Genomic DNA, 13,292 nt, shown 5'->3' on the forward strand with positions numbered 1-13,292 from the left:
TAAAGGAAGCAATATAATAGAGTGGTCCTATCAATCCATTGATCTAAACTCGTATTAGTATTAATATTTGTATAATTAGACAAAAGTGAACAACCGGCCCTTTTAATAGAACTAATGAGTTGTCACATTATAAGCACCATTACCTCCAATATCTTTATGAGTGCAATTAGTCTGGCCTTTTTAGATGGAAAGACAAGATTATTTTACTAATCCAATACTCAAATACATTTTAGAAATTTCCATTAAATGTATACATTTATTTTACGAAAAAAAAATAATAATAAATTGGTGCAAATAGTTAAAGAAAAAGTATATTTTGTTTTTACTTTGATGTGGGGTATAAGGTTGTATCTTACAAATTTGGGCATAGGAAAAGTGCATTGCACCATCTCATCCACAAAATAAAAAAGAATAACATCATTGGATTTTTTTTATTTTTATTTTTTGACAAAATTAAAAAGAATAACATAATTGGAAATTTTAGCACACAAGAAATGCATTTTCCAAACGGTATCCTAGACAGATTGAGCATCAACGTCTCTTTATAACTGTCATTTTTAGAAGTTAGTAGTGTGTAGCTTATGTCATGAAAGAGATAAAGATTGGATGGATTACTTTTTCCTTAGATTCTACAATGCATTTGTTTTTGTATGACAATAAAATAGTAAACTCGTAATAGTAACGAACAAGCCTAATGCAATGAGCTTCATATACTTTCTTTCTTCTTTCGGGTTTTGTAAAATAAAGTTCTTTTTCCATTAGAGTTATGAAATGTAGGTCATTGTTTAGGATAAGTTTCAAGATGAACTTTTAGCTGTGGTTTTTAATGGTCTTTAAACAGATGTGTTATTGTACAGATAATATACTTGAATAAGGAGGATTTTGAGGAATGGAGGGGAAGGGAGGAAAGGAGGGAAGAGTGAATTTTCCCCATTGTTTGGACGCGACGCGACATGTCTGAAGGGAGAGAGAGAATTAAAAGGGTCTATGTTGAGATGAAGTCTTTATCCAAAATGACTTGCGTTTATTTTAGACACAAGTGAACTCTATTGGTACTAAATACTGATTAGGGACATAACAACCTAAGACCTATGACTATTATGTTAACTGTTCGTATTTTGTTCATTCCATCGGTATGCTCCCAAGTACCTAATACGCACATTCTCCTATTACCTCCCTTCCCTTTGTAAGTTATCCATCCCACTCATACTCTAAATATCGTACTTCCCTAGTGCTGTAGTTATCGTAATGTGACACAATTCACAACTTTGAACACTACGTGCGTCAGTGCGTGACACAAATCACAACTTTGAATGCTACGAGAAAGTTAGAGTGAGCAACCTATATGTAATAAGGAGAGAGGAAGAGAACCAGAGCCAAATATGATAACACTGAAATTATTTAGAGGTTACCAAAAACTAATGTTACAACTATTGAAGAATTAAAGAAGTACGTTGTATATTGCTAAGATTAGAAAGCGAAAGAGAATATATTTAAAACGGATTGAGACACCACACATCATACTCAATAGGTTAAAGAGCTTTATGTACACAAAATTCTCAGCGTAAAACACAAGTACCTCTGCAGCACTTAATACTACCAACAGAGCTAAAATCATACTTCTTTCACAGTTTCACAAATATTGTCACAGCCTTTTAAAAGTTGATAAATAGCTTTTGTAATTCTATTTTTACATTTTTCATCATCATCACTAATAATTAATCCCACCCCTACATCCGGTGAAAAAAATGAGCTTCAAACATATTTTCCTATCTGGGGGTAAACCTAGTTTCTAGGCCACCAAAGAATAGAGAGAAAATTATAGTTGCAGGTTTGGCATATCCACAGTAATTCATCGAGGCAGAAGAACAGGTAAAAACTCCATCTGAAATTTAAAGTGTATGATGTTGTGTGTCAGGTTGAAACATACTGACCAAAGACCGGTGAATCATCTCGAAACTGGTAAAGGTAATCATAGCAGCTGGTGTAGTCCTAAGCAAATTGGTGGCACAACCACGGTAAAATCCAGCGATGCCATCTTGTTGAAACACTTTCCTGACACAATCAGTCACCCCTAAGTATCGTTTCTCTGAATGATGCCCTTGCTCTTGAAGTCGTGATCGAACAACCTGCAAGATAATTTTATTCATATTAGGGCACTCAAATCCAATTCTATTAAAATGGGCCCCAAAAAATGCCATCACTGAGCACCAGGAAAGGGATTAATTGCAGAAAAAGTCCAAGAGATTGATGAGAAACAAAGATCATAATTCATAAGCTACGAGAAGGTTGAGAGAACATTCCATGCATTGTTTTCTTTAAACATTAATCCTTCGGCAAACAATTACAGAAACTGAACCTTAGCCATCAAAAAGGTTGGTGGAAATATGAATTATTCCAATGCAAATATTAGATAAAGTATCTCTCCTTCAATCTAAAATATACATCATCTCCTTTCCACAAATATACTTGAAAATATAAATGGCTCACGTTCTGTTTTACTCAATGAGGATAGCCTACTATCTCCTTTCACGTCTGCTTTTAGAATAAATTAACAAGTACAAATGACACACATAATCACTTTCCTAAAACTCCATGTAGAGTCAGGTATTTATTCTGGGAGGACGTATTATAGTTGAATATGTGTTAACCACTAAAAGAGGTTGATAACAGACATCTGATTTCTAAATTATTTACCACTGCAGCTTGTAAGACCCACTCAAACCAGCATTCTAGTATAATAGAATATGACATCTGATTGTTGATGTAAAGATCAATTTCTAAAAAAAGTCCTCGTCAGTCTAGGGCATTCTAATAATCAATAGATAATCGAACAAAAAGTGCCTGAGCTGACCATCAGAGAAAGTCTTAAATTTCTAGAAGCATCATACCTCATGAGGATATGTCAATGTAGATGCAAATATCTTCGATACTGATGAGGCAATTGCAAAATTACGCGCAGGAACCTTATCGACAGAAGTGTCATCTATACAAACAAAATTTTGGTTATTTTTCTAACATAATATGAGAGATCTATTCAGTTCATTATCGTTTTAAAGTCTAATGAACAAAGTGAAGTACCTTTGTTGGCCAAGTAGCTTTTAACTTGCTCATATATAGGAAATTGGATTGCCACATGACTTACTCCAGCCAATGCAGGGACCAGGCCACTGTTAATCCAAATACATAAAGGTCATAAACACAAAGTCAATATTACTGTGAGATCTACACAATGGGTCGTCATAAAATGACAACAAAAAAAGCAAAGTATAACTTAAAACATCCCAGATTTTACAAGGACAGTTACATAAAAGAAGTTAACTACAAATTGTGAGTCTTAAGTGAAGTCTCTTCATTCAAAGTGGAGTGAATGACAAACTATTCTATGCCTTTAGGAATTTTAAGCCAAATTATACAGTATGGTTCAATAATTTGCCTGCTACTTATCATGAAACAGTGCAGTATTACGTATTGGGATCAACAATAAAAGGAATTGTTCACTATAAAATGTGATTGGAGGCTATGTTAAAGAACAAAAAAAATCCTCAATTAAGATTATCAAAAAAATGAAAAAATGTCAATTGGAATAGCACGAAGTAGTGCGACCAACCGGCAACCCCCAGAAGGCTTGTATATTTGAACACTGCTTTGCTTGCTCGCTCTATTTAAACCTACATTTTTAAAGCAGCAATAAAATCCGGTGTATTGTAATCTTTTTGATATGATTTTAATCTTGAGAAATTAAATATTCTGCTTCTGTGCTGCACCTCTACTCCGCAAAAGTCTTCAAATTTCAAGGTTTTATGTTTCCCTATTCTTTATTTATGTTTCCCTATTATTATTTACATCAGCAAAATGTTGGTCTTTTGCGTTTTGCCTTCCATTTCAATGATTATACCCCTCGATTATCCAGTCTAAAGACATTTACTTTGTTTGATCTTCAGTTGGCTTATTTAATAAACATTGAAGTCTCATACTGGAGATTTTAGAAAATTTTTTGATGAATCCATTTGAAAAATGAAGACAGCAGCATTTATGACCCAAAAGGCATCAAACTGATAGAAACATAGCAAATAGTAGTTGACATCTCTTTTAAAACAAATTTCATGATAGGGTTTTCTATGTACATGTGAGAAGGATCAGAAAAGGGGTGCTCTAATGAGGATCCAGAAAGAATTCATGCTGTCATGCATATAGTCCACAATACGAGGAATCAAATTAGGCAGTAAAGTAGCTGGAAGATAACTATAGCCCTGTTCTCTTCACCTCACTCAATTTAAGTTCAGTAAATATAATATTAGTTGAGTACATATTAGTTAAGTTCGGTTTTGTAAAAAACAAACTTTAATCCATAAAATTAGTAACATTAAAGAAACAATATAATAGAGAATTAGTAATATAATTTAAGCTCATTAAAAATAATTTAAGTTCAGCAAAAATAATTCAAGTTCAGCAAAAATAATTCAAGTTCAGCAAAAATAATTTAATTACAGTAAAAATAATTTCAGTTAAGCACTAATAAGGTGAAGAGAGCAGGGCCTAAGTAAAATTGAAATTATTAGACGCAAGGAATGAGAATGGGTGTAGTTCCAAAATTAAAAATTATTTGTAGATAAATTATGCCTTATTTACAAAAAGAAGATTCTTGCTTACATGATTATTAACCCACTAATACTCTCACAAATGAAATGAATGAAACAGGATTGATTTTTAAAGGTTCACTAGGGTTAGCACTTGGCAGACTAGAGGGGTATCAACTACATAGTCAATATCGATCAGTACTTTAATAAGACAAAAAAAGATCTAAGAAAGATAATTGTTTTTTGAATAAGAATAAATTAGAAACAGGCCATTGGGTATATAAGCCCGAATATCTGGGAAAGAGCACAATAATTGATGGAAGAACAGATCTTTCTGAACAGACAAACTGTTATGAAAAGAAATTCTTACGCATTGACACTGATCATCAAGTAATCTATATAACCCACATATATTCTAATGGAAATTATACAATTGTTACACATTAAACACTTAGGAAAAGAGTCATGTGAAAAGGACAATGGATAAGAGAAATGAAGGTTTGGGCTTTAGAAAATATTGGTGTTGCTCAGTTTGGTTCAGGGATTTCAAGAAAAGAAGGTAATCAACTACCGTTATTCCCTTTTATGGTATTGGTTTGTCCAACTTAATCACTCCCTTTACCCCTATGATTTGCCAACTTTCTTCTACTATGATTTCCCACCCCCTGTGAATCACCCTTAACACCAAACTCTTCTACACCAAACAACCTTGACAAACCTTATATCACAGCACAAAATAGCAACCACCACCTAAGCCACCATGCCACCACCCCACAGACGACCACACCATTGCAGCCACCACACCACCACCCCACCGATGACCACACCACTCGAAACTACCCCATCCCAGTCTTGGACCCCACTAGACCTGGTTATTGGGTGGGTCGGTGCGGGTCGGTTGCGGGTCAGGGTCAAAGAGGGTCACATTTTATAGGGTCAATATAGGGTCGGGCCAAGCGGGTCGCGGGTCGATAATGGGCGGGCCTACAAAATATCAATTAAAATAAATATTGGACAAAGCCATTATTAATTACATATGAATACAAATTAATCTATACAATTATTTTTACATTATGTATTTTCTTTATCAACTAAATTGGAAAAACATGTTGGCCCTATATTGACCCTACCCAATAAGGGCCCTGTCCATTAATAGCCCTGTCCATTAAAAGCCCTATAAACTTGGCCCTGACCCTATTATCATTGAACTACCCTGTCCAATAAACACCTCTAGACCCCACCCACAAGAAACGTACCCTTCTCACTTCAAAAGCACACCCCCATTAAACTTTCGACACAGGTTGTCTTGGGTTCACTAGAACCTTATTTTATATCATTATCAGGTTCCCAAACATTAGGGATGAAAATGCAAATGCTACTCCAGTATGACATGCAATTCAATTACTTGCAATAAAGCATGTAAATCAACTTGGTAGCATATCTATAAGAAAATATGAAAGAACAGACAAAAACATGGGTAAAACAAAGTAAAAGGGATGGAGAGATATTCATTATGTCATCCAATATAAAACAGAAGATTTTGCCGCCGATCACTGTCTTTATTATTCAAAACGACATTAAATATAGCATATGAGCTGGTCGAGGTGTAGGCACAAACCTATATAATCCACGAATACCCTCCTCGTGTGCTATTCTCCGCAAAGCAGACAGAGTACTCTTATATGGAACTACACCCTTTCTCATTCCTTGCGTCTGCAAAAAAAAAAAAAAAAAAAAAAAAAAATAAATAAATAAATTAAATAAATAAATAAATAAATAAAATTGAATGCTTAGTGCTACAGTACGAATTTATTACGGATGCACAAAAGGAGAGGTGGAGCCTAAATAACACTCGGACTACCTCGCAGGCGAATCACACATCATTGACAATAATGAATAATAAAATGGGAATTCATTATTACAAAAAATGAAAAAAATATATATACCTGGAATCTTGTCTTTACAACCCAAAGAGGATTTGTAACAACGATTGTAGCAGCCCCAGCTCCAGAAGCAGCAATCACGTTTGCGCCCACTGAAAGTTGAGGATTCCCATCTACAAATGCACCACAACTGGACATATGTTACAACAATACAACTAGCAAATAAAGGGCAGGAAACTCAGAAAATATACTATGACAAAGCTCTAATTAACATCCGGCATCAAAAGAACAGAGCAATTCCATACTAAAAATGTTTAGAAGTCAGCAACTAACCATCTGAGCCAAGAAGGCTCTTAAACTGTTCGTACAAAGTAAAATACACCTGCAATCAATGTAGATTCAAGTCACTTAGATGAAATCAGACAAAGAAAAAAATCCCAGCAAACAAATAACCAGACAGAATGCAAGCTAAATATAATACACACAAAGAACACATGCTCTGGGCCATTCATAATTATTTCCTGTTAAGAGCACTAAAAAAGGGGGGAGAGAGAAAAATGACTGAAAGTGAGGCTCTCCAAAGAAATGACTGCAGAAACATTATGTCATGGATTTAACTTCACGCAAGGTAGCTGGCCCCAAGTGGCTTGAAACCGGGGAAAAACAAAAAAAAAATTATAAAAAAAAAAATTAAAAATTTTAAAAAATCAAATTCAACAACTGAATCCTTAATCTCAATACTGGGGTCAACTACATGAGCCAAAATTATCTTCTGAGATCATAAACCATTCTTCTCCCTCCCTGTCCTACCCTCGAGTGCTATGAGCTCCTACACCCAATTCTTCATAAAAATCTTAAATCCTCCCATCCAAGTCAGCTTGAGTCTTTCTCGACCTCTTCTTAGACTATCAAGATCCCACCTCTCTACTTTCCTTACTAGCACTTCATTTGGTCTTTATTCCAAATGCTCAAACCAACACAATACAATCTCCCTTATTTAACCTTCAATATCCGCCACTCCAACTTTTATTCAAATTTCTTCATTCCTACTTTTATCCCTTAAGGTGTTTCCAGTTTTCCACAAATCCATCTTGCTGCATCTTTGCTACTCTCATCTTTCTAACATGGTCCTCCTTAGAAGCCTAACATTGAGACCCGTATAACAATGTTGGTCTAATAGCCGTCTAATAGATTTACCCTTACGCCAATGGTATGCTCTTAGCACAAAATACCCCAGTGCAGTTCTCCATTTTGGTCCACCCAAATTTAATCCTTTGGTTCACATCTTTTATTTCTTCATTTTCTGCAAAATTAATCTAAGTTACTTAAATCACTCGCTCTTAGACGACTCCTTACAGTCCAAAGTCACTAAATCCCTCTTATTGCTAAAGTCACAGTCCATGTGCTCTGTTTAACTCCGACTTAATTAAACCCATGGGATTCCAACGTTCATCTCTGATAGAGTGTAAACATACTCCTAGGCATCAACCACCAACCAACGCTTTTGGTTGAGATGGTCCTTTAACAATGGTACTAAGAGTTAGCATGACACAAAGATCACAGGTTCAAATATCATCCCCCCCCCCCTCCTCACTTTCAAGTGGAACATTTTGCGCTAGGTATAAAGAAGGCCCATGCCGCATCCACACTTCATGTCCAACGGGCTCTCATGTGAGGGGGAGTGAGAGTATAATCCTGGACCTAAACCATCAGCTTTTGGTTGAGTGGTCCTTTAAGAGTATCCAATGTAATTATAACAATTAAATAATATATACTTCCTCCATTCCTCTAATATTGCAACAATTATCATTTTAGGAAGTTTTACAAATATTGCAATATTACCATATTTGTACATGCTTTCTCTCTATCTCTATTCTTATAACATGAATCCCTATATTTATTTATTTTCAATCTCTCTCCTCATCTTTTGTTAAATTGTGAATTGTGACTCACACATCTAGTAGGGCTAATTTTGAATGCAGAGATATCTCAAATATATGTGATTTTGATGTGATTAATGTTGGAGGTGATAGCTTGTTTTAAGATATTTCCAATGATAAGTCATATGCCTAATTCCGATGAGAAACATGAAAACAATGGCCATCTTACAAAGAACTGACGAAGTACACAACCAAGCACGCCCATGCCTAGTCGAATTTCAGTTTTTTAGTTTGGCTTTAGCTTAATTATTTTAGGGATTATTTCCTAAAATTAAATTTTTTCTATGACAGCTATTTGATTTGAGTAATACTTGGGAACAATTTAGGGTTTTTATTAGGGTTTCCTTGTGTTATAAAAGGACCCTTTAGTTGATCGATTAGATCATACCTTTTGGGCCATTAGATTTAGGACTCCTTGTATTATTCTCTTGCTCTTTCTCCACTATAGTGAAGAAGCTCTCGATTCCCTCACCCCTAGATGTAGGTCTAATTTGACCGAACCACGTAGTTCTTTATTTATCTTCTTTATTGTTTTTCTCGTTTTTATTTTTTATTGACTTGTTCCGCATTAATCAAACACGATTACACCTTAATTTCCTATCATCTTCAATTACGTGTCTTCCCTCCTTGTTGCAACATTAGGGGAATGGAGGAAGTAAAAATTTCTTTAGAGAAAAACATTCCAAAATATTGCAGTGATGAAGAAGACACTCAAGACATACGCTGTTCAGTTTAGAATATTGGATGCTTAAAGTAAAACTTCTTATATTGCATATTTGCATTAAGCTTTGGAAAATCATAAACCAAATATATAAAATTCTCCTCATATTCAGTTCAATAGAAATAAGCATGGATTCAACATATGTCATTTCATGAACAGACAATTAAGCAAATATTATCTCTCCACCAGATTGAACAATTGTAACTAAATGCATCACTTAATTTTACTGACAGAAGCGACGACGAAGACGACTGTGAACTGCAAAATTTGTACTATGAACCCTGCCATTCACAGTTGGAACTTGGAAGTAAAATGGTGAGAGAAAGAGAGAAGAGGAAGCAAAAATGAATCTGTTGAGATGGATTTACAGAAGATTTTAAGCTGTAGGATTAAGAGACGAAGTGCCTCCTTGCTCCACAGTAATTTTAACAAGAAGATGCTACTAAAACCTAAGCAGATTAGTCCCCCATTGAGCAGCAGCAAGTTTAAAAAAATAAGGGCAAAGACTGAGAATTTGTTGATGGGTAATGGCTATATAATGTTCTTTAGATGGGAAGCCTCGCTTGAAGAGCTAGATTCACAAATGAAGAAGCTAGGAAGAATTATTGCATGGTCCTGGATTAATGCTTCCACGGTACCACCTCTCACAAGTCACAATAAGAATTTCACTAATTACGAGTATCTTTTAAAAGATAGCAGCTACCTCATCGTGAGAGAAAAGAGTAATGGTCTATGATTTTGCAATACGACATAAGGTAGGTCAGCCTCTAGAGACTAATGAAACGTCAAGCTGACAGACCAAGCTTAGATCATTAAGTACGTTAGCAAGAGAAATCAGCCGTCATTTAAAAGATACAAAATATATCATTGAGGGATACAAGAGAGGTTAGAGTCGATTCTAAATATGGCCCCCTTTAACAATCTCCATTAGTTCTTATAGGTCAAATCTTGAGATCTTGACAGTTCTATCAGAAATTCCATATTAGCTACTTCTTATCAACCACTGACCATAAGTCAAGCTTATGGTTTAAATAAACATTTTCCTCCATGGTCAAAATCTCAAAATAACTTTTAAATCAGTTTCAACTTGTTTCAGTAAGGCAATATCGCTCAACAGACCAAACACTTCCTAGTCCCACTCCTGGAAAATCCTTATGGGATTGTTTATGAATGAAGTTTCATCAATTTCACCAAAAAATAGTCTCAGTTACATTACCTTTACCTTTATCTCACTTAATAGATCAAAAAAAGCATAGACTCCATACGAGTTAATAGGTGATGCATCCCCATAGCACCCTACCATACATGCAGACATGCTAACTAACCATATGTTTAAATTGTTATTCACACAAACCCCATAGATCACGTATGCACAATGATATTCCATTTCAATATTAATACCGATAAAATAAAGCTATTAGGTTATAGATGAAGTAGATGAGCGATAAAGAATCCTATTAGCATCCCACATATGGCATATAATTCAGAGTAGAAAAGAAAGAGAAAATTTGTCCAGCCTAACAAGAGCCAATGACCACGTTCACCACCATTATATTCACCGGGAACGTCTTAACACATCATTTCAAGATGTATAAGATCAATAAAAGTATCAGGAAACTAAAAGCTTAAGCCTTTCACTCAACCACTTCCTGTTTCCCATGATTTTTACAAAATCTACAAAATCACTCTTTATATTGAAACATGAGCTTGTCTCAGTGTATCTACAATCAAGAGGAAAAGAAAAATTATAAATGATAAATTTTTACAAAACTGTGTTTAATAAACATTCACAATGATAACTTGTCTTCAGAGCTACCATGAGAAATTGCACTCACAAAAAATATAAACCATGTTTCAAGTACCATGAAAACGGTGCCACTTACCGCCCAATTAGGAAGCAAAGCCAAGACAGTAGGAGAGAGACCACGATACATTCCACGCAAGCCCTCTTTATAAAATATATGTTCTAAACTAGATACAATGATGCTACCTGTTTGAAATAAAATTCCAAACGTCAGACATTGGAAAAACAAAACAGTTGAAATAAGAATGTTGATTGCTAAGGAAGCCAAAGCTTTACAATGACATTTCACATGCGTAGGGAAAATAATCATTAACAAGTTAAGAAGCAGTAAACAACCTTAAAAAGAAAACCTAAGAAAAATAGTAATAAATTAAACAGAGGAATTTACACAGGACACCTGCAAATGTTTAAGGGGATTTTGAAAAGGCATACAATTCCTGCCTTCCCGGTCTACGTTCTAACGAAATGAGGATGGCATGCCCTTTCTAAGTATAACAGGCATTTAGCAAAAGATCAAACTTTCATTTGCATCTATATTTCTCTATAAACCATCACAATCGGCCACAGATTTCTCCTTGAGTTCCTAAAATTTATTCAAAATCCTATCCTTTGACATCATGTTATCCTTACTAAAAGGTAACCTCTTTACTAACATTACTTCAAATATTAGCAGTTTAAATACATGAACCCCCCCCCCCCCCCCCCCGCCCCCTAAGGTACTGAATGCTTACATGTATAGCACAATCTTTAATCACCAGCTATTAATTCCAAATAGAAGTAGCAAGTTAGCAACAAACATGATCCAATCTTCTTCTCCTAATCTCCAATTTTGCCTACACTGTATAAACTGAACTGGCATATAACATTAAGAATTTATAACCAATTCAACCTTTTATCTCAATTCTCATCAAACATTAAGAATTTATAAGGGCGGGTGATGAGAATCGATCCCAAGAACCCGGAAATCAGGAGGGAAGCTCCAACCATTTAAGTTATCCCTCACTCTAATCAAGTTACTTCAAAGGGAAGCTCTAACCATCTGAGCTATCCCTCACTCTAAATCACCTTACTTCAAACACTAGCAATTTGGATAAACATGATCCCCCTTACAGTACTTAATGCTTACAACCCTAACATGTATACTTGTATAGTGCGACCTCTAATCATCAGCCATTAATCCCAAATAGAAAAAGCCAAAAACATGAACCAATCTTCTTTTCCTAATCTCCTATTTTTCCCACACTGTAATCTACTGAACTGGCATAAACATTAAGAATTTACAACCAATTTAACCTTTTATCTCAATTCTCATCAAAAATTAAAAATTCCGACAATTAGCCTAGCCAACATAATTCTAATTCCACAATTAATTAAATTAAAAATTCAAGTGTTAAATTAATCATCAAATAAAATTCAAATACTCATTAAATATTGACTTCCCTTAAGCACAAAACACTAGAAAATTTAATATTTATAGCATTAAAAAAAGAGCACCTTTTGCTGGTCCCTTTCCAAGAGTGGAAAGGCCATGAACTTGAAGTCTAGTTTTAATAACATCTAAAGGACAAACAAAAGAAGCTGCAATTACACCTGCAAAACACAATTCAAAAAATTAATCAAAAAAACTCCCCCAATTTCAAATCAACAATCCAATCAAAAATTCGCGCTACTCGAAAACTCAAATCAAACAATCCACAATCAATACCAGCAGCAGCACCGGCACCGGCATTACAAAGAATCGAATTATGAGAATCGGCGACCGCCATTACAGTAACAGTAAAATCGGTGACAACAATCAAATTGAAATCTGCAAATCTCCTGAATTTGATGAATTTGAGCAGAAAATGATCGAATTCCAAAACAATCCTCCCTTGAGAGGCTGATTATCGAGTTACAGCAGACTTGCATTGCCAGAAAAACTACAAAATAGTAGTCAACTTCAACTAATATGACTGGTAAAACAATTCAATTCGAGATTTCTAGAGAGAGAAAGAGGATGAAAGTTAGGGTTTCCGATAAGATCGAGGTAGTGAGAGAATTTTAGAGAGAGAAAGCTTAAGGAAGGGCTTTCATGGCGTCGGAATTAGAGGAGAGAGAAAATCATTGAGTGAATGAATGAATCTGGTGAGAAATTGAGTGAAGATGGAAATTGCAGAGATTTTTCAGAACTTTTTGTCTTTTTATTTTTTAATTTTTTCAATTAAACTAAATGTAGATTAAATAAATAAATTTTCAGGTAGTTGGGAAATTCAAGTAAATCGATTCGCCACGGCTGGGGCCCGTAATGGTGGGGCCCTCTTTTGGGATGTGAGGTGAATACTCACACGTACGTCTTCGATCACGTGGTGCTGGAAATTTCTTCAT

General features: G+C 35.0%; 1 protein-coding gene across 1 annotated transcript; it reads right to left on the reverse strand.

Annotated features, from left to right (window-relative positions):
• Positions 1 to 1,492: 1,492 nt before the first annotated feature.
• LOC110727956 (nicotinamide adenine dinucleotide transporter 1, chloroplastic-like) lies at positions 1,493 to 13,292 on the reverse strand. The gene is made up of 9 exons (XM_021907547.1): positions 12,634 to 13,292; positions 12,423 to 12,518; positions 11,008 to 11,114; positions 6,797 to 6,845; positions 6,527 to 6,636; positions 6,199 to 6,293; positions 3,082 to 3,170; positions 2,892 to 2,986; positions 1,493 to 2,129 (listed from the first exon to the last, which is right to left on the reverse strand). The coding sequence occupies exons 1-9, from the start codon at positions 12,692 to 12,694 to the stop codon at positions 1,893 to 1,895; spliced, it is 939 nt and encodes a 312-aa protein (XP_021763239.1). The 5' UTR covers positions 12,695 to 13,292; the 3' UTR covers positions 1,493 to 1,892.

The sequence above is a fragment of the Chenopodium quinoa genome, unplaced genomic scaffold (assembly GCF_001683475.1).
Source record: "Chenopodium quinoa cultivar QQ74 unplaced genomic scaffold, ASM168347v1, whole genome shotgun sequence".
In the NCBI taxonomy this organism is placed as follows: Eukaryota; Viridiplantae; Streptophyta; class Magnoliopsida; order Caryophyllales; family Amaranthaceae; genus Chenopodium; species Chenopodium quinoa.

Excerpts from the sequence above, each read along its gene's own strand:
- LOC110727956 (XM_021907547.1), bottom strand. The coding sequence starts at position 12,694 with ATGGCGGTCGCCGATTCTCATAATTCGATTCTTTGTAATGCCGGTGCC. Across the intron at positions 6,846-11,007 it reads CTTTGCTTCCTAATTGGGCG|GTGTATTTTACTTTGTACGA; the intron begins GTAAGTGGCACC and ends CATTGATTGCAG. Across the intron at positions 6,637-6,796 it reads GAGCCTTCTTGGCTCAGATG|ATGGGAATCCTCAACTTTCA; the intron begins GTTAGTTGCTGA and ends GTGCATTTGTAG.